General features: G+C 40.4%; 2 protein-coding genes and 1 long non-coding RNA gene across 3 annotated transcripts in view; 1 reads left to right on the forward strand and 2 right to left on the reverse strand.

Moving 5' to 3' along the window:
* On the reverse strand, positions 1-1,130 carry LOC144056091 (uncharacterized). Its single transcript, XR_013294996.1, has 3 exons — positions 1,075-1,130; positions 762-986; positions 1-144 (listed from the first exon to the last, which is right to left on the reverse strand). It is a non-coding gene; the product is annotated as an uncharacterized LOC144056091 (long non-coding RNA).
* Positions 855-3,402, forward strand: cyb561d2 (cytochrome b561 family, member D2). Its single transcript, XM_077572500.1, has 3 exons — positions 855-995; positions 1,084-1,121; positions 1,475-3,402. Exons 1-3 carry the CDS (start codon positions 863-865, stop codon positions 1,976-1,978), a joined length of 675 nt encoding a protein of 224 aa, XP_077428626.1. The 5' UTR covers positions 855-862; the 3' UTR covers positions 1,979-3,402.
* The window catches only part of rad54l2 (RAD54 like 2), an 18,828-nt gene continuing 2,029 nt past the window's right edge, over positions 3,389-20,187 (reverse strand). Inside the window, exons 2-22 of the mRNA XM_077572494.1 lie at positions 19,007-19,235; positions 18,638-18,923; positions 17,571-17,707; positions 17,355-17,489; positions 16,909-17,141; positions 16,634-16,816; positions 15,469-15,602; positions 15,187-15,383; positions 13,879-14,221; positions 13,613-13,790; positions 13,329-13,526; positions 13,101-13,219; positions 12,270-12,388; positions 11,283-11,382; positions 10,965-11,170; positions 10,710-10,882; positions 10,131-10,327; positions 9,834-10,012; positions 8,731-8,820; positions 8,559-8,651; positions 3,389-7,016 (exon numbers count right to left, since the gene is read on the reverse strand). Coding sequence (XP_077428620.1) covers positions 6,058-7,016; positions 8,559-8,651; positions 8,731-8,820; positions 9,834-10,012; positions 10,131-10,327; positions 10,710-10,882; positions 10,965-11,170; positions 11,283-11,382; positions 12,270-12,388; positions 13,101-13,219; positions 13,329-13,526; positions 13,613-13,790; positions 13,879-14,221; positions 15,187-15,383; positions 15,469-15,602; positions 16,634-16,816; positions 16,909-17,141; positions 17,355-17,489; positions 17,571-17,707; positions 18,638-18,923; positions 19,007-19,181 — 4,434 coding nt within the window. The 5' untranslated portion in view covers positions 19,182-19,235 and the 3' untranslated portion in view covers positions 3,389-6,057. The remainder of the gene's footprint in view (positions 7,017-8,558; positions 8,652-8,730; positions 8,821-9,833; positions 10,013-10,130; positions 10,328-10,709; positions 10,883-10,964; positions 11,171-11,282; positions 11,383-12,269; positions 12,389-13,100; positions 13,220-13,328; positions 13,527-13,612; positions 13,791-13,878; positions 14,222-15,186; positions 15,384-15,468; positions 15,603-16,633; positions 16,817-16,908; positions 17,142-17,354; positions 17,490-17,570; positions 17,708-18,637; positions 18,924-19,006; positions 19,236-20,187) is intronic.

Here is a 20,187-nt window from a genome sequence, read left to right on the forward strand (position 1 = left end):
CAGTATAAAGTTAGCTAATTAGTCACTCGTGAAGTAAAAATTATTTAACAACTGGAATTCATTTAACTACCAATCCATCCATTTTCTGTAGCGCTTGTTATCTTGGCCAGGTCACCATTGTAAAAGTCTCAGCTGGTCTTTTACCTGGGTAAATAAAGGTTGAACAATTAATTATTACAAAAATAAATAAAACCAACATGCATGATTTTGGTATGTGTGGAGGGTAGGCGGTCAGATACGTTGTACATCAAATAAGTAAAACATAAAGAATTGACTTACTTCTGCTAATTATTACAAACAATGAGAAATTGACCGAAATCAAATTGTCACCATAATGATGATCTTTGAGCATAATACTGTAGATTCAGTATGGCTTTGATAAATTAAATTAAAACCCATTGGGTTTAGACAGCTAACAAAGTTCAATAAGTGATAAAATGATTAGCCTTTTGGCATCTTTCACTAAATTGGAAAATTAACAAAACTACAAATCTGACTCTTGTAGTTTGGCTATTTTGTTGGGTGACTAGCAAAACTAACTCAGCACTATTGTGAAAATTAACCGGAAGTAGCTGTAAAAAAAAAAGCACTTTAATATGAAACGGAAGTTAGTCGAGTAGGTTTTCCCGGCACGGGGCTGCCAACAGGTCACTTCAAATATTTCCATTACTCATCACACCGCTGAAATATGATAATTATTTAGATTTGATTATATGACTTTCTTGATGCGTTTAATACCGACGCTTTTCCTTCGGAGTTACCTTTGGTCCCGTTTCGTTTCTGCGGGCAACTCTGGGTGACACGGTGGCGTGTGTGGGTTGCCGAAAGCCGTCAATATTATACATTTAGTATTTTGTCGAACATGGCCCAAAGCAAAGAGGCAGAAGCGGAACCTCGACTGTTCGCTTTCGCCCGAATAGCTTCCGCAGTGCTGACACACTTTCTCGGCATTACCCTCACGGGCTTCGTTGCTGTTCTGGCTCGACCTGGTTCAAGTGAGTGAATCATTCATTATTGTCACACACGTTCCTCTTTATGTATTATATTTTAATAGACTTGACCAGTTGGTTTAACCTTTTACAGGTTTGTTCTCCTGGCATCCTTTCTTCATGACACTAGCAGTAAGTTGCATCGTTTCAAAATAAAACTTCAAACACGTGACACATGTTCTTTGCTGTGATTGGTCATTGGATCTGGTGCACCTGAATCTAATGAAACTTGACAGCCCAGGGCCAGTCTACAAGCGCGCGCGAAAAAAAAAAAAAAGTACTCAATGTATTAAAAATATCAATCTTAGTGGATACATTTCAAAATATTGAATATAAAAATTTCAAAAAGCAAGAATGTGTTTATTTCATCATATCTAGAAATGGCTGCTTGCTATTTAAAATTTTGACTCACAAGACAGAAAATCGACCAGGCGCCAACTAGTAAGTTGGAAAACTAATGACTAAGTTGTTTTCCAATCCACCAGTTCTCCTTCTTCATGACAGAAGCCATCCTCCTCTTCTCACCCCACGGCTCCACCATGAAGAAGTTTTCCCACAAGGTCAAAGGTCGCGTGCACTGGATGCTGCAGTGCGCCTGCGTGACGTGCGCCGCGCTCGGCCTGGCGGCCATCTTTTACAACAAACACCTGCGCGGCAAGCCTCACTTCACCTCCTGGCACGGCCTCCTGGGCGTGATCACTGTGTGCACGGTGGCGGTCCAGTCGCTGGCCGCCGTGCCACTCATCTACCACTCTCTGGCCAAAGGCTGGTCGCTGGCTAAGCTCAAGCGGTACCACGCGGCGTCAGGGCTGGTCACCTACCTGCTTGGCAGCGGCAGCCTGCTTCTCGGCCTGACTTCTGTGTGGTTCACCTCGTCGGTCAGTGACGCCATTTGGTACCTGGCGGCACTTTGTCCTGTTCTCAGTGCACTCATCATCATGAATCAAGTCACCAGTGCTTATGTGGCAAGGAAACGTTTGCAGTCCTAATCGGTGGTGGGAAGTAATGAAGTCTAAATACGTCGATTTGTTAATATACTAAAGCTGATCTTTTTAGATTTGTACTTTACTTGGGTATTTATTTTTATGATGACTTTTTATGTTTGCTCCCTAAATTTGAGCACATATGTCTGTACTTTCTACTCCTTCGTCAACACACAAGGCTCGTTGAGTTTTTTAATCTCACACATCATAAAAAAAAGACACATATTGAGTCAGCCGTGGTCATGGTTATCTCCAAAAATAAGTCGTAAATGCGTTGTTTTGTGCCAGCCAGAAATGATCAAATTTGGCTGTTCATAACTTGTAAACTAAGAAACACATCCAGCTATGGTCCAGTTTTGTTCAGTTGTTATTAGCCAATTCAATGTTAGCAAAAAAATTGATAAAAATTTTTGATAGCATACAAGTGTAATCCAACACTAGCAATCTCCTGGTTTAAAAATAAATCATTTATTCCTTGTGTCAAGTCATCAAAACAGGTTTTGTATAAAATTAACAGTAAAAATACATTTTTACATTTATACTTAAGTATGTTGCTAGGGGAAGTCCACCCAGAAATGTTATTTGCAATATGTTGTTAGTTTTGTTGTTAAGCAGCCAAATTCACCCATTTTTATCCATCTGCGGGGCGGCCATTTTGCAACTTGCTGCCTGCTGAAAGCGACATCACAGTTGCTCAGGTAACACCCAATCACGGCTCAGCTTCAGAAAATAAGTGAACTGTGATTGGTTGTTATCAGTGCACTGAGCGATGTCATTTTCAGTCGAAAAGAAGTAACAAAATGGCCGCCCTCTGAGATGGATGAAAACAGGTGGATTCTGCTGCTTTACTCATATTCCACAAACGCAATATTTATCAGAATGCCGTGTTAAGACTAGTATGTTGCATAGAACATATTATTGTAAAGAACATTTTTGGGTTGACTTCCCTTTCAGAGTATACTTTTTAACTTTTATGTAAGAATAGTTTTTTTCTCCAGTAAAACTACATTTTTACTTTTATACTTAAGTATGTTTCAGAGTGCACTTTTTCACTTGAAATTTTTTTCACTTGAAAGTATACCGTGTACTTTTGCCACATCTGTTCCAAATGAAGTTTGCAATATGGATTCATGATGTTACTGACACTTATTCAGGGACTATGTTTTGTACAAGGCCATTAATTGGATGTATTTATGGTTAATTGTTTTCACAATGTACACTGATACTTAGATTATTATTTTTTTTTTACAAACATTGTATATTTTTGGCATTTAGTTTCCATGAATAGTTTTATTCCACAAGAACCACAACTTATTTTTTTGGTGGTTCTCGATCATATTGCAGACCAAAAATTGAAATTTTTTTTTTTTACTGGCCAACCAAAGCTGAGTTGTTTATTAAAAAGCAAATTGAATATTCACACAATAGAAGAGTGTTTTATTTTTTAAAATAACATTGACAACACATTTTCTGCTTTTGTCTACGTGGCATTGATGGGCCATCTAAGTGAACATAAAAGTAATAAAAAAAATAAATACATTTCAGACACTACAAACACTGAAATGAGGGAAGCTACTATAGGGTACATTATGAAATTATAAAAAGTATTTAAAAAAAGCCAATCCATAAAAATGATCCTACTAGACATGAAACAACAGATTTGAACATAAAGCAATGATATCCATCATCAAATTCTAACAAGAGTACAAATATAGACAAAGGATCTCCATTTGTTTTTTTTCCCATAATTCACCTTTCAGACAGGCTGAAAAAAAATGATGAGGAAAAAAAAAATCTCCACCAGTCTACTCTTTACAGGTTAGGTTGTTCAATCTCATGCTCTCCTGTTTTTTCCCCCCTTTCTTAAATCTAATAAATCCACTGTGTCAACCAATTTGCAAACAGATTTCCTAAATCTAAACACCAGTGCGGTGTCATCACAACATAAAAGACACAAGGCTAGAGAGCAGCAGAGACCTAACACGCCACTGACAGAAACTACTTACACGGGAGGCCACAGCACCACCTGGCCCGGCCGCCTCTGCCACAGTCACCGGCGGGTGCGAGTGTGAATGTGATGCAGACGTTGACGCTGAATAAACACTCTGACGGCCATGGGAAAAGTTTGCTTGCTGCAAGGCTCCGCGAATGTCAAATGAGTGTGTTGCTTTGACTCGATTGTTTTTTTTGTTTTGTTTTGGGACACGAAAGCGTGTTCCCGTTTGTTATCACAAATGGTGTACAAAAAAAACAAACAAACCCAAGTTAAAAATCAGAATACTCAAGACCTCTTTGTGTTATTTAAGGCTAAATATGACAGAACACAAGAGTGTGTTACTGAGGTCAAGTTAAGATACATTCATTTGAGAGTTAATAGGGGGGGAAAGTGACCCCCTTCCCAAACCATAACAAAACAATGCATGTTATCTTCATTGGTGCTGTAATTATACACCTCCCTAAACATTGAACTTGAAATATAAACAGTGACAATAACTGCTATGTACAGGTATCTATCTACATGATGCCATGAGTCATAGAACCACAATCTCTTTTCAAAAGGGGATGCTACACATTTCTGCAGACGGAAAGATTTCAGTTTTTGGATGTTTCTTGTTTTTTTATTTTATGTCTGGGCTGTAAAAAAAAATTGTTTGTTGCTGGGAGTGAGTTTTAATGAATTTTGGGTGGTGTGAAATAAACGGCGGGGCGGGGAGGGGAATTCGGCCGGTGAGTGCTGCTACAAACACTTGCTCCATTTCACAGCAAATCCAACACGAAAGGCAGTTTTATTCAGCATCAAGATTTGTTACTGACATGTAACATTTATTAAAGGTGCAAGAGGATTCTCTTGTAGATGTCTCTCTGTGGCACTGTTGGGGATGCAAGAAGAACTAAGTAACTGCATGGTCAACAATGAACATCCTTGAATATTTAAATTCATAATCCGTTGATTTTTTTTTGTCAATGACTCAATGAATCTCATAATATAAAAAGGCTTTATTTGCCATCCCTGTATTAAAAAACTAGACATTATTTCAAATTAACACTGGAGAAAATTTAGATATTCGTATGATTCATTTACTGGTTTGGCCCTTAAAGGGATACTTGATTAATTGAGCCATTTTCAGTAGTAAAAAGTTAATATTTTGTCCAGAATTAAAGTTGACTTCATTACTTTTGATGTAAAAAAGAAAAAGAAAAAGTTTTTCCACTTGAGGGCTCGCTTCCCCGCCCGGGAGACAATGTTTGTGTGAGAGAGTGAAGAAAAAAAAAAAAGAACAGTTTTTCCACTTGCTATCGACTGAAAGATGACATCACCTGTGCTGAGGAAGTAGGCAGGAAGTAGGAAGTAGTAGAATGACCAATCATGGTTCAGTTTGCTGACCAAACCCAGAAAACAGGTGAGTCGTGATTGGTCGTTACCTACTTCCTCAGCACAGGTGATGTCATCTTCAGTCGACAGCAAGTGGACAAATTACTTTTTAAAAGGTATTAATTGCACATGAAAAATGATGAAGTTATCAAATATATTATGGACAAAACATTACCTTTTCATTATTGAAAAGGGTCTAATGAGTCAGCATTTAACATCAGAAAATTTGTTTTATTTTGATGAGGATAACAAAAATCAGATTTTTTTTTAAAACTGTTAACTACTGAATATTTATTTTTGAGAAGCTGACATTTGAGAGAATTTCTCATGAAAAACGTATCTAAACAATTTCTTGTGTATCAAATATTTGATACATTTTGATAATCGATTAGTTGTCGATTAATAGTTGCACCTCTAATTTAAATGAAGCTATTTATGGCAAACAACTGCAATTGGCTGACAACTAGGAGTACCCTGCCTACTGCCCGACACCAGCTGGGATGGGCTCCAGCACCCCCGCGACCCTTGTGAGGAATAAGCAGTTCAGAAGATGGATGGATGGATGGCGAACAAAGTAAGTATTTGACGCATATGATTATGCCAGGGTGCGCTTTTTTTTTTTTTAGAATTTTTACAATTTGTCAAATCACATCCCGTTTCCATTAGCATAGCCATGATTAACATTTGTGTCCAACAGCACCTGCGTGAGTCTTCAGTGTCCCGTGACCTCTATGACATCATCATCAGAACTATCGCCCCCGTTCTCTGCGCTCCGATACCGGTCCGGTTGGGTCAGAGCCGCCCCCAACAGGCTGGATGTGGGATTGTTGAAATGGGAGAGGAAGCCGGACGTATTGGAAGCAGAGTTTGCTGCGGGGAAACCTGCTGACCCGGAGAGAAGAGGGTTGGGGAACATCCGGGGTTCAGGGAGCAAGGACTGGTTGTAGTTGATGGGGAAGCCTGATGAAAGCAAGCCCGCCACATTGGGGCTCATCAAGTATGGCGGCAGAGAACCCGATGCCAGTGAGGAAGTAGTCGCGGATGCCGACGATATGGGGACGGTGTTGGAGGCTGAGGTGGATAGAGCTGAGGAGGAGGGGGGAGGAAGTTGTCCGTTCCCAGGTGCGGAAGGGAACATGGTCTGTAGGTCTGCCAGTGTTTGTCCTGGTGTCTGAAGGAACGAAGATCCGCCACTTCCACCCATCAGAAGAGGGTGAGTCATATGTCCCAAGCTCCCCAACAGCGAGGGCGAGTTCAACCCCACTGGTGGAAAACTGAGCCCACCGGAGTTCAGGGACAATCCGGCGAAATGCGATGCAGGCAAAGTCCGTTTGGCCGCGGCGGCGCCGCCGCTTTGACTTTCAGTATGCTTGCGTTTCACCCCTTGCGTCTGCACACTCAAACTCAGGAGGTCATCGTCGAGTGGTGGGCGGAGGTCCGGGATCACGCCGCCGCCATCTCCCGCCGCATCCAAAGAGGAGGAGAGTTCGTTACCTGCGCTGCCGGTGCTGTCGCTCGTGGATGCCGCGTAGTTGCTGAGCTCGCGGAGAATCTCCGAGCTCAACGGAGAGGACGACTGCTGCTCCACGTCAATTTCAGGGGAGTGTTGCAGTTGCTCCCCAGGGGAGCCGCAGCCATTACTGAGTGGATGGATGACAGAACGCTGGCTATCTGAAGGGGGGAGGGGGACATCCAAAGTGCGAACCATTAAAAAAACAAAAAAACAAAAAAAAAACTCTACTTTTGAGCTATTTATTAAAAATTTGCGATGTCAGGCGTTTAAAATTTGTAATCGTAATTAATCGCACAACTTCTATAGCTAAGTCACGATTAATCGAAAATGTTATATCTGTTCTAAATGTACAATAAAATATATAAGGAAATATTTTAAATACATTTCACACTAACATTAAAGTGGAAAAAATATTAAACTAATAGAAATATGGCGGCATCTTTTAGTCACTGATACAGTCATTTCCGTTATAATTAAAAAGAAGTACTGTACTGAGTGTGATATTGATTTGTGTTGGTCATTTTTATGCCACTAGATGGCATAATTGCATTTGTAAGACGTTAGTGACAGCTCAGTGCATTTTTCTTTTCGTATTAAGAGCTATCTAATCTTTAACATGAAGTAACTTGTGAAATTCTGCACATTTTGAAAATAAACAAATACAACTTGACCCAACTCCACAAATATATGCATGATTATTAAAGGAACTTTGAAGTAACTCAAAATTAACGCATTATTTTTACCCCCCCCTCCAAAAAAAATAATATATATATAATATTGTATAAATTACATTCCACTTGATGATTGTGTCCCACTTAAAAATCGAATTTTATATCTTTAAGTTTAGCCATAACGGGGGACTAATACTTTTGCAACACACTGTATTTTTTTCAATTAATTTCAAAAGGCATCAATTATATATGGACTTTCACTATTTGGTCCCTATCACCAACAAATAGTGAGCTTCCACTGTAGACAGACAATCTAACAATACTTTAACAATATTCTTTATCGTCTGCAAAGAACGACCCATTAGCTCAATGCTAACACACAATGAAAACGGCGTAGCTGAGATAACAGATAGCATTGGTGTCACGGTGTTAAAACCCTTTAAAGCAAACAGTAGCACAACATGTAGCCAATGCAACAATACTTACAGGAATATATTCTTTATCCTCTACAACGAACGACTAATATTACTGCCGTACTGAGGCGCTCAGACTCTTATGTACAATGTGCGCACACACACACCATCAATCATTTGTTAATGTAGAACATTCCATTACAACAGCAACTGTGTATAATAATAATAATAATAATGATGTGACCAAGTTCAGATCGCAAGGGCAATATTGTATTGATTTGGATGTACGCTTGGGGGTCATTGTCATGCTTGTCATGACTTTGGAAATGTCTCTATCCTAAAGCTCCGATTGCAGGGAAAGGAAAAGTAAGCCCAAAAGCCTGATATTGCGCCGCCATACATCACTGTGGCTATGGTACATTAACAAAGGCTGCATTTAGCAAAAATAACAATCCCATCAGTAAACATGAGGGAAAATGTGTTCTAGTCTGATAATATGAAGCTATATTATTCCGCCACTGGCGCAAAAACAACCCCACTCGCCTGCCTCCGCTCAGAATTATGACAGATGCAACCCGTTGTTTAATTACAACAATAAATCAAGATGCCTGTGTACCTCTGAAAACAGTGGCACCCCCGACGGATGGTCTAGTGATTTTTCCAGATCTAATTGCAAAAATTCGTCCATCATTCGTCCTTATGTAAGTACCTGTGGACATGAAAACGCCTGATGATTGACTCGGTACACATATAATGAATACAGAATGAACAAGAAGGTTGCATCTAACCTTTGGATCCTCGGATAACATGGATGCTCTCGCCAGCGCGAATTCGAGCTTGGACATCTGTTGTGCTGTTGGATCCTGGGATGAGAATGTCTATAGATTTGCGGACATCGGACATGAAAACACATTTTAATTAGGGCCAAAATGATTAAGCAGATAACTCAAATAATTTGATTATAAAAAAAAGAACTACATATCTGCCTTAAGCATATTAACACACAAGCTGCTACAGCCACAACAGTTAACAGCGGCCTGCCGACTTGAACTCAGCAGCAGCAAATTCTACACTCATTCACTGACTCCCATGTCACTCACCAGGCCAGGACACTTAAAGTCAAAGATATTTTAGTGTAGAACCTGAGGGTGGTGACCCAAACTGGATTTTTGGTTACTCGATTAATCAACTGTAACATTAGTAGAATAATAGATCCCAAAAATATTCGATAGCTGCAGCCCTTTTCTTAATTACTCAAAATTAGGACTGCGAAGAAGAAAAAAAAACACCACCAAGTCGGATAAGTCGACTTTAAAAATAGGTGGACTGAAAATGTCTCAAAGCGTCATCGAAATGATGTTTGCACCGCCGTCCAGGTTTCTACACGGACCTTTTTTGCAGATGCACACAGTGGACAGGAAATTATTTAGCTAATTGTAGCTAAGAGGCAGCTCGGCTCTACTTTTCCTCATAGATTATTATTGAAGCATCATCTATAAGTGACTTTAATAAGGCACTATTACATGTGTAATGTTGATATGATGTACGCGTGAACTAAATAATAGTGTTTGTTTACCTTAAATGTTCGTCGCTAGCATGCCAATGCTAATCGCGATTGCTACCTGTTTAGCATAGGCTAATATTGTTGTGTTTAGTAATACTCATGCACAGAAGATAATAATTAGTAGTTATATCCAATCAACTCAAGTCATGTAGATATAATGATGTGTGTGAACTAAATGGTAGTTACTGTTTGTTTACCTTAAATGATATTTGCCAGCATGTTAATGCTAATCATGATGGCTAACTGTTTAGCATTGGCTAATTGTGTTGGTGTTATACTCAAAATATCAGAATTAGAAACAACAACAACAACAACATCACACAGTACCAGTTGTGGTGACAATCCGCTGAACGTAAACTCCAGCTTTCTGCAGGAAATTGACAGGCAAACTGCCAGGAGAGCTGCCCATGCCCATGACAACCTGGCGAGGCATCATGGGGATCGGCGTCGACTGGATCGGCCTGACACTTGCTACTGGCTTCTCGTCAGGCCGGGCCATCTGACGCCTGGAAATTGGAATGAATGAACTGATCAGCTGACTAGGACTGCACTTTGGACGGCAAAGCACACGGACACGTCTTGTCAACTGCTAGTCAGACGAGATTTCAATATAATGAAACTCACCAGCCACGTTGACTGAATGCCGGTATGTTGGCAAGCGCGTGGTTGCTTGTTGGATAATAAGGGGCGTAGGAGGGTCGAGAGTAGGGCACGGAGGCGCGTTTTTCATCCTCGTAACTTTTTTTGGCTGCTCTCTTTTCCGCTTTGGTCAGTTTGGATTCCTTGCGGTCCATTAGCAAAGATTCGTGTTGGAAAGGTTGCTGGAGACACAAATGGAGAGAAAGACATCTCCTAAATACATCAAACACACAATGATACCCTGATACCTTTATTTCGTGGAATCGTAATCACAACGCAGCCGTTTAATGATCAGGAACTAGAAATTTGAAAATTGACATTCATTTATTTGCAATTTTAAGGAAACATTGTATAGTGGGATATATAGATCCTTCCTTATTACTTTAATTATCTGTCAGTTGTTGTTTTTTTTGGGGGGGGGGGGGTATGTATCAAAACAAAGTACTGGTGATATTGGTGACTACGCAAGAGAACTTGTACTGGTATTGAGTCTGGAAAAAAACAAATGGCATTGAACATCCCTATTCAATAATAATAATAATAATAATAGAATAGTCATTGTACTTTAGTGATGAGGTGAGGGTAGAGCTGACAGGCTTGATAGATGACCGGCTCCTCTTCCAAAGTCCTCAGACTTATCTTGTCCACTTCAGGTTCCTCCTCAACAAAATGCAACAGCGACTCCACTTCCTTTCGAGTGAAGTTCAGTGCCGGGTTCAGGTCATCCACCACCCGGTCTGCAATCATAGCATTGTATAGTGGAGCTTTTGTGTCAAGCGGTTGCTTGGCGAACACAGAAAAACAATTTCAATTTCTTACCGGACATGCCCTGTTTGGAGACCTGCCGATCATAGATCTTCTTCTCCAAGGTGAAGTCACAAACCAGGCGGTAAATGTAACAGGGTTTCTTCTGACCGTAGCGGTACACCCGGCACACCGCCTGGGCGTCGTGACACGGGTTCCAGGACGCGTCGAACACGACGACGCGGTTCGCTCCGATTAGATTTACACCCAGGCAACCGGCTCTGGCGGGAAGACAACAAAAAATGGTGCAAAGATGTACAGGTTTTATTGCCCGTCAATGGGGGAAAGGAACGATGTTTAACGAAATGATGCAGGAAGAAGTGTGACACACACCTGGTAGACAGCAGGAAGAGAAACGATTTGGTGTTCTCTGGGTCATTAAACTGGTTGATTAGGCGTTCTCGTTCTGAGGCAGATGTACTCCCATCCAGTCCTACAAAAAAAACAATTTTTTTTTAAACACTTATTTCTAACAGCAGTCAGTGCTTCTCAAAGAGTAGTACTCAGGATCACTTTAGTGGTATGACTAAAAGAGTACATTTGTTAAGTGCGGAAGAGGATTAGAAAAGGAAAAAAAAAGGCTTGATAGGATTCTAACTTTGAGCTCAGAATTTTGACTTTAAAGTGAGAATTATCACTTTATTCTCATAATTCTGACTTTCAATTCTGAGATAAAAGTGAGAATCCTGCTAACTTATTTTTTCTGTACTGGCCCTGATCCTCTTCCGTAGTTATGTACAGTTCAGTTGTATTTGAGGTTAAAGTTACATTTGCATTTAATTATTTACCTGTTTTTAAACATTTATTAACTCATTCACTGCCATTGACGTCAAAAATGAATTTGAACTATTTCTATTAGTTGAACATTTTTTTCCCACTTTTGTTAACAAGAGTATGAAAACCTAGAAATGTTTTTATTGTACATTCAGAACAGATATAAAATGTATGATTAATCGTGAGTCAACTATTGAAGTCATGCGATTAATTACAATAAGAAATTTTCATCCCGATGCATTAAAAGAAAAGAAAAGATTATTAAAAATTAGGAGCGTCAAACGATTAATTTTTTTAATCGTAATTGCATGACTTCACGAGTTAACTCACGATTAATCACACATTTGATATCTGTTCTAAATGTACAATAAAAAAAATTCTAGGTTTTCATACTCTTGTTAACAAAAGTGGGAAAAAATGTTAAACTAATAGAAATAGTTCAAATAAATATTTGACGTCTAGAACCGTTAATGGCAGTGAATGAGTTAAGATAATTTTTTCCCCTTCAATTTCATACACAATACATTCTAAGAGCACAGAACTTACGGTAATAATTGAGATTGCGAACCCAGTTGGGGTTCAGAGACTCTGCAGCAGTGTCTTGCGATGGAATGGCTCTCTTTGATAAGAAGTCCTCAATGACTGTCAGGGTGGATAAGCTTTGACTGGCAATGCAGGAGGAGATATTAAAGAAGTGAATGAGCTGTGGCCGCCATTTGAGGTGAATACATGCATATGACTAACTATCAGATCATCGATACTGTATGTCTATCTTACTGTACAATTTCTGTTTTTAGGTGACATCTTAAAGGGGAAGTCAACCTTAAACATTTCTTGACAATAATGTTATATGTGACCTCACCAGTCTAAACATGACATTTTGATGAAAAAAAATTACATTTGCGGAATATGAGTTATGCAACAAAATCAAAATGTTTTTATCCATTTCAGGGGGCGGCCATTTTGCCACTTGCTGTCGACTCAAGATGACATCACAGTTGCTCATGGCTAAGGTAACGACCAATCACAGCTCACCTGTTTTCTGAAGCCGAGCTGTGATTGGTTGTTACCTGAACTTGAGAAACTGTGACGCCATTTTCACTCGACAGCAAGTGGCAAAATGGCCGCCTTCTGATATTGAACAAAACAGCTGGATTTTGCTGCTTAAATCATATTCCACTAACGCAATATTAACCAGAATACCATACTTAGAGTTGTGGGGATGCATAGAATATGTTGTTGTCAAGATTTTTTTTTTTAAGTTCCCCTTTAAAAATAAAAGGATTAACATCTTAATGGAATTAATTATAAACTCTGTAAAGTCAGTTAGTCTGCATTTGAGTTGCATTTCCTGCAACAGACACCAAAGCGACTTACCTGAAGACCAAAATCTTGTCTCCTCTTCTGACGCTCTCGTCAATCAAATGAAAGAGCAGCATCATTTTGGCAGAGTGTTCCAGAAGTCCCATCTGATAATGTGACATGATCTCCTTTGCCTGTGACACAAATGAGAATAATACAGTTGAGAGCGCGCAAATGATAAGTAGCATTTTTTTTTTTTAAAGCAGTCACTGCTAAAGCGAATAGTTGAGGGTCACTTCATACCCATTCATAAGTGATGACTTGATTGCTTCGATCCTGGGAGGGATTGAGCATGGGCGGAATGTTATTGGCTTTGCTGTTGCTGGAGTCTGACCCTTTGCCTTTGGGGCCGCTGGCGATGTCATCCAGGTCCAAGTCCTGCTCGTTTGCCTGATTCTCTTTCTGTACGGCTTCATAAAGCACGTCGGGGTGATTCCAGATCTGGCGTGAAGATGAACGACAGTTTCGATGATCAAAGGCGTACGACGCGATCCTGCGTGTGACACTTTCTGATTCGAGAATCTTACCTTGCAGCATACGCAGAAGGCCTTGAGAGGGTTTAGACCGAGCCAACCATTATTTCCTGCCTCCCTAAAGCGATTCATGAACTCGGTGTAAAGCGCTTTCTGTATAGGAGACAGCCGCACCAGAATCACATGTTCCATCTTGATGGGAAGCTGGTGCTGCAGAATATCATGGCCGCGCCTATAAAGCAGAGAAGAAGAAAAAAATCATAACAATGAGCAGTAGTTATTTTTATTCCCAAAACAGCCCATTTAGCAATCCTGCTCACCTCTGAACAAAGCCCTCCAACAGGCTGTGCAGCACGTGGCTACGGTAACGCATCAAGCGGACATCTTGAGGCGTGCTGTCCATACATTGCCCGTTCAGAATGGGCCGCTCAAACATGTTGCTGAACTCCTGCCGTGTGCCCAAGAAGTCGGGCCGGACAAAGTCCACCATGCACCAGTATTCAATGAGATTGTTCTGTAACGGGTAACCTGTCAGGACCACTCGGCGCCTCGAACGGATATTCTTCAGAGCCTGCGACGTGCTGGCATGATAGTTCTTGATGCGATGGCCCTCGTCACAGATCACCACATCCGGACCAGGTCGGAGAATCGACTTTTCGATACCTACATTTTAAAAAATAATGGCATATTATTACATTAATATGTTCCATGCAGCCGCACTACTCTAAATACAGTATTTTCGTTAGTGGAATATGAGTTAAGCAGCAAAATCCAGCAGTTTTGATCAATATCAGAAGGCGGCCATTTTGCCACATGCTGTCAAATGAAAATGAGATTACAGTTGCTCAGATCTCAGGTAACAACAACCAATCACAGCTCAGCTTCAGAAAACAGGTGAGCTGTGATTGGTTGTTGCCCGAGCCCTGAGCAACTGTGATGTCATCTTCAGTCGACAGCAAGTGGCAAAATGGCCGCCCCATGCGATGGATAATTTTGCTTCATAACTCAATATTCCACAAATAATATTAATCAGAATGTCATGTTTACACTATTGAGGTCACATATAACATATTATTGTCAAGAAATGTTTAACGTTTACTTCGCCTTTAAGCACTCGTCAAGAACACTGCTATTATATACTGTTAGATTACCTGTTTTTGTAATCTTTTGCGTGTTCAAATAAATCAGAGTTGAGATCTCGTGAAGAGGGTCCTTGCAAGGTTTTTAATCAGAAAGTTTCTGATGACACAAAGGAATTTCACCAAGCCATGTTTCTGTCCAAATGTGTGTCCGCTCTCTCAGACACGGGACTTTTATTAGAAAAAAAAACAATGTTTCCCAGGAAACCGCCTCTCCCCTCCCAGTATGCTAGCTCGTCCTTGAACTTTCAAAAACCCGATTTCTAACGAACAGAAACTAGACTTCTTAGATAAATAAAAGAAACTTATTAACTTTCTCATTTCTGGGAAAAGAGAACAGATTAACAAAGGGGACAAAAGCATTACTCATCAAGCTATATTAAGTTAACATAGTTACATCTACATCTACACAGCTATAACTAAATTCAAAACAGGTAAAATATAAAACGAAATAGTAAAATGTTAACAATACTAATGGATTCTACTTGCCTTTCATGAGTTCTTGTTGTCTATCTTCCTCATCGAGATCAATGATGACGGGCCCCACAGGCTTCTTTGATTTTTTCTTCTTGCCCGAAACAAAACTCTTCTTCATTGTCAGGAGGCGGTACATCTCATATCCCATCAGCAACACGCCTCCATTTTGGCTCCAGTCCTCCACCACCTTAGCCCGTGCCGTCGTGGTTCTGTAGGACACACATCCAGAGGTTGCTCAACACTTCAAAACATTGTACGCGCGACCGTTTGTGTGCTCTGTGGCGTGCGCCGTACTTGTGCTCATCGTTCAGAATTTGAACTTTGAATGAACGTCCAGTACACAAAGTGGGGTCGGTGTCAGGGGAAAGCGCTTCTTGTGGTGGGAGCCACAGGTTGAATTCTGCCAGCCAGTTCTGAAGCGTGTTGACCTAAAAGGAGTGCGACAAAGAGATCAGAGAAAAGTTGGCGCGAAATAAGTACTAAAGCAATGTCTAGTCATGATGAAAGAAGGAAAAATATGTGATTGAGGAGGTGTGTACAGCAGAAAGTAAGAAAACTTAACCAATGCCGACAGCAAAATATCGCGGCTGACTGTGGCATCAAAAAGAAACCATTTTAAAGCACTTTTATCGGCGAGGCATTTACATTTTCTCAGATTTCTCTCGTTTAAACATTCTAAATGTTCAAAACTTCATAGATTTTATAAAATAGGTACATTACAGTAAAAAAAAAAAAAAGAATGTACGCAGAATTGCACACAAAAAAAATCCTCTTAACAGCCAGGCAGCGGACAGTGAACCACGCTATAGCGAGGGAACATTGTAATCGATTATCAAATTGATCAACAATTATTTTTATAATCGAGTAATCGTACGGAGCAATTTTTTTTATTTAAAAACAATAATAGTTTTTTTAATGCATTAATCGTCATATTAAAAAGATTCTGAACCGATTCAGAGGTAATAAAAATCGATTTTTAAAGATTAAATAAAAATAACTAAAAAACACTGTTGACTGCTGCATATTGCACTTTCAAGTATTCAAACACAGGTTACGCTAAATCAGATCGATTAAATATGTTTTTGTAAATGTATTGTTATAGGAAAAGTTAGACATTTGTTACAGCAAATGCCGCCATTGGTATGTTTTGAAATTTGTGTTGACCAGGTTGCCTTGCCAGTTTAATAAAAGTCAAAATGTGAAATATAAATTCTTGCTCTTCCTTGAATTCTGCAATTGTTTTAAAAAAGTACCAGTGTTTTACATGGACTAAAAATGTAAGCCGATGTAGTGATGCATCGGAATCGAATTGAATCCTAGGCCTCTGAATCAGAATCAAATCGAATCGTGAGGTACCCATAGATTCCCAACTTGACTAAACATATGAAAAACTGTGCGCAGACACGTTGAAATGAAAAAAATAAACTGTGCCCAGACAACATACACTACAATTACTCACAGGAACAATGGCCAAGACCGTGTGCGCCTCAGTATTCTGCAGCAGGATGTCAACGAAGGAAATAACCTGCAGTGTCTTGCCAAGCCCCATACTGTGAGCGAGGATGCAACCAAAACCAGTGCTGGTCTTGTAACGATCCAAAGACTCAATCAGGTTATCATACAGAAACCTGATACCACCAATCTGGGGGAAAAGACGAGTCGAAAAATGTCACACTTGGAGGACAAGCATTTAGCATTTTGGCAGCTGTCCAATAAAGCACACCGTGGACATACCTGGTGAGGTTTGACAGCCTTTGCCAGCTGTGGTGCGAGATAAATGTCTTTCTCCTCCGCGGGGTGGTTGATATTAACCATCACGCGGCCCTGGGCGTCAGGCAAGTTCAGATCATCATTGATGTGCGCTCCACTGCTCTCTGCGCCGGCGGGACTGCTGTCGTCCTCCTCATCACCCGACTCGCTGCTTATCTGCAGGGCGTCCTCGTCCCCTGAGCTGAGTTCAATTATATCTGTGCCATCAATAAACAGAGCATAAGGGCTTGCCGCATATACCGTATTTCCATCTATAGTGGCCGGGGGGGTGGGGGCGTTTGTTTATTCGATTGTAGATGATGCCATTAAAATGAAACTTTGATTATAATTTTTCTAGACACTAGTTAATTGGTGTATCTGAGACGCACTGTTTATTTATTAAAGTGACAATTGGGCATGAGCTCGATTACCATCTCTAATGGCTATCTCAGGGAGTTTTGGGTCCATGATTTCGTCTTCATCACTGTCCAGACAGATCACATCCTGCTTGCAGAGAAGGGCGGGGACCAAGTGAGACACCTCTCCTAAAATGGAAGTCGGGTCCACTGTTGGAATGATGGAAATGGAAAATTCAGTCTTAATTGGTCTCATTGAAGTACTCTGAAATATGGCAAACAGTTATATACCGAGTTGGGACTCCAGTAAAGTTGGAGCTGGTGTAGGGAAGTCTTTCCTCTGTTGCTCCAGACGTTTCCGCCTCTCCATCTCTTCCTGCTGAGCAGCCTTGGTTCCAGCCTCCAGTTGGTCCTCATTCAGCAGCTTTCTGTTGGAGAGAAAAACAAATATGGAAACTGTGACACGGAAAGTGGTTTCTAACATTTGTTCACCTTAAATGAGGGGCAGCGTACTGGTAAGTAGTAAGTACAAAAAAATTGTTTCAGCGATATAACCGTGCACAATTCTTGTAATCGCTTCAATATGCGGCCAAATCGATTTTTAAACATCAATTTTTGATGGAACATCTTACTTGAGGTTAGCTTTTAAACCAAGAGTGCCATCTAGAGGAGTCAAAAAATATCACAGGTGCTTCATGAAGCTTCATTTGTCCGTTTGTCTGTCTAGCTAGCTAGCACCTTTAAACCAAGAGTCCCATCTAGAGGAGTTAAAAAATATCACAGGTGCTACATAAAGCTTCATTTGTCTGTTTGTCTGTCTGGTTAGCTAGCTAGCTAGCTGGCCCATTTAAACCAAGAGTGTTATCTCGAGGAGTCAAACAGTATCACAAGTGTTTCATGAAGCTTCATTTGTCTATCACTACTGGTTAGTATTTTCAAAATTTTGACTAATAATAATAATAATTTAAAAAAATCACATTATCATGATTAATCGGTATCTAATCGAATCGTGACCTATGAATCGTGATACGGATCGAATTGCCAGGTACGAGGCAATTCCCACCCCTACTGGTAAGCATTAATATCCACGTCATGGTGTTTTGGTTTAAAGAATGATAGAATAATACTAGTAATTAATTTCCAATAAAAATAAATGTTCCTAATTGCATCAGCGCAGTGGTTCTTGATGTGTGTTTGGTCAAAGCCGAGGGGCTCAGTGAGTCAGTGTCAGGGGTTCAGCAGTGGTCAAGAGGCATACACTGTGTGTCTTTGTCTGTCACACACGAGTGTAAATTTATGTATGATTGACAACGTGTCAAGAAGATCTATTTGACAGGAAATATAAAACACATACGCACCTGATATTTTTCCTCATGTGTGCAAGCTTTGCAGGCTTGGACCGTTTTGAAGGCTTGGAAGATTTGGTTAGTTTCGAAGATTTGTGTTTCTTTGACTTGCTGGACGTTTTCTTGCTCTGACTTGATTTGCCAGGGCTGCCCGGAAGTTGAGAGCGAGAGTTTGGTCTGGAGGACGCCCTGGAGGCCGGCCGTGACGGTGGCCCCGAGGAAGGCTCTCCGGATGTAGCCGAGTTGGAGTCTCGACTGTGAGTTTTGTCATTCGAGCTTTGTGTGCTAGAAGGTTTTTCTTTGAAGAGAAGAATATATCAGTTTTACATTGACTTGAGTTTATCTGCTATTCATGAGATTGTGAGATATAGAAACGCTTACCCAAACTGTCATCCTCGTCATCTCCATAGTTTTCATCCTCGTCATCATCCTCCTCCTCCTCCTCCTCTTCTTCCTCCAAATCGCCATTGTCTTCCTCTTCGTCATTTTCCTGATAATCCTCTTCACTGTTAAGGCTAGCCTCCAGGTCACTTTCTGAAACGACCTCTTCAGACATGGTGTCTTAGGGGGCTCTCAAAGTATTACCTGCACACCTTCTTCATCAGGGGTCCTAAAAACAACAACAAAAAAGAAACACACTCAAAAGAGAAGTTTATGCAACATTTCGAAGCATTTGATGTTAAAGAATCAAAGGAAATGCTGTTAATCCAGAAAGTATTCTCAGCGCTTCACTTTTTCCACGTTTTATTATGTTACAGCCTCATTCCCAAAAAGTTCATTTTTCGCCTCAAAATTCGACATTCCATAATTGACAATGAGAAAAAAAGTGTTTTCGAAATTTTGCCTTATTTATTAAAAAGAAATCATATCTACATACGCATTTACACCCTTTGCCATGAAGCTCACAATTGAGCTAAGGCGTATCACGTTTCCACTTATCATCCTTGAGAGGTTCCCACAGATGAACTGGAGTCTACCTGTGGAAAATCCAGTTGATTGGACATGATTAGGAGAGGCACACCTCTCAATATAAGGTCCCACAAATCAGTGCATAAACCAAGCACAAAGTCAAAGGAATTGTCTATAGATCTCTGAGACAGGATTGTCTAGCAGCAATAATCTGGGAAAAAGTACAGAAACATTTCTGCTGCTTTGAAGGTTCCAATGAGCACAGTAGCCACCATCATCCATAAGTGGAAGAAGTTCCGCCACCAAAACTCTTCCCACTGTCGAAACTGAGCCATTAGGGGATAAAGGCCTTAGCTAGGGAGGTGACCAAGAACCCAATGGTCGTTCTGTCAGAGCTCCGATGTTCCTTTGTTGAGAGAGAACTTTCCCAGAAGGACAACCATCTCTGCAGCACTTCACCAATCAGGCCTGTATGGTAGAGTATCTGGAAGCCACTCCATAATAAAAGGCACATGGCAGCTGTAAGATTACACTTATTTTTGTAATCTTTTGCGTGTTCAAATAAATCAGAGTTGAGATTCGTGTGAAGAGGGTCCTTGCAAGGTTCTTTTATTACAGAGATCTCTGGTCACACAAGTGCATATCACCCAAGC

This window comes from Vanacampus margaritifer, chromosome 8 (genome assembly GCF_051991255.1).
Source record: "Vanacampus margaritifer isolate UIUO_Vmar chromosome 8, RoL_Vmar_1.0, whole genome shotgun sequence".
Taxonomy (NCBI): Eukaryota; Metazoa; Chordata; class Actinopteri; order Syngnathiformes; family Syngnathidae; genus Vanacampus; species Vanacampus margaritifer.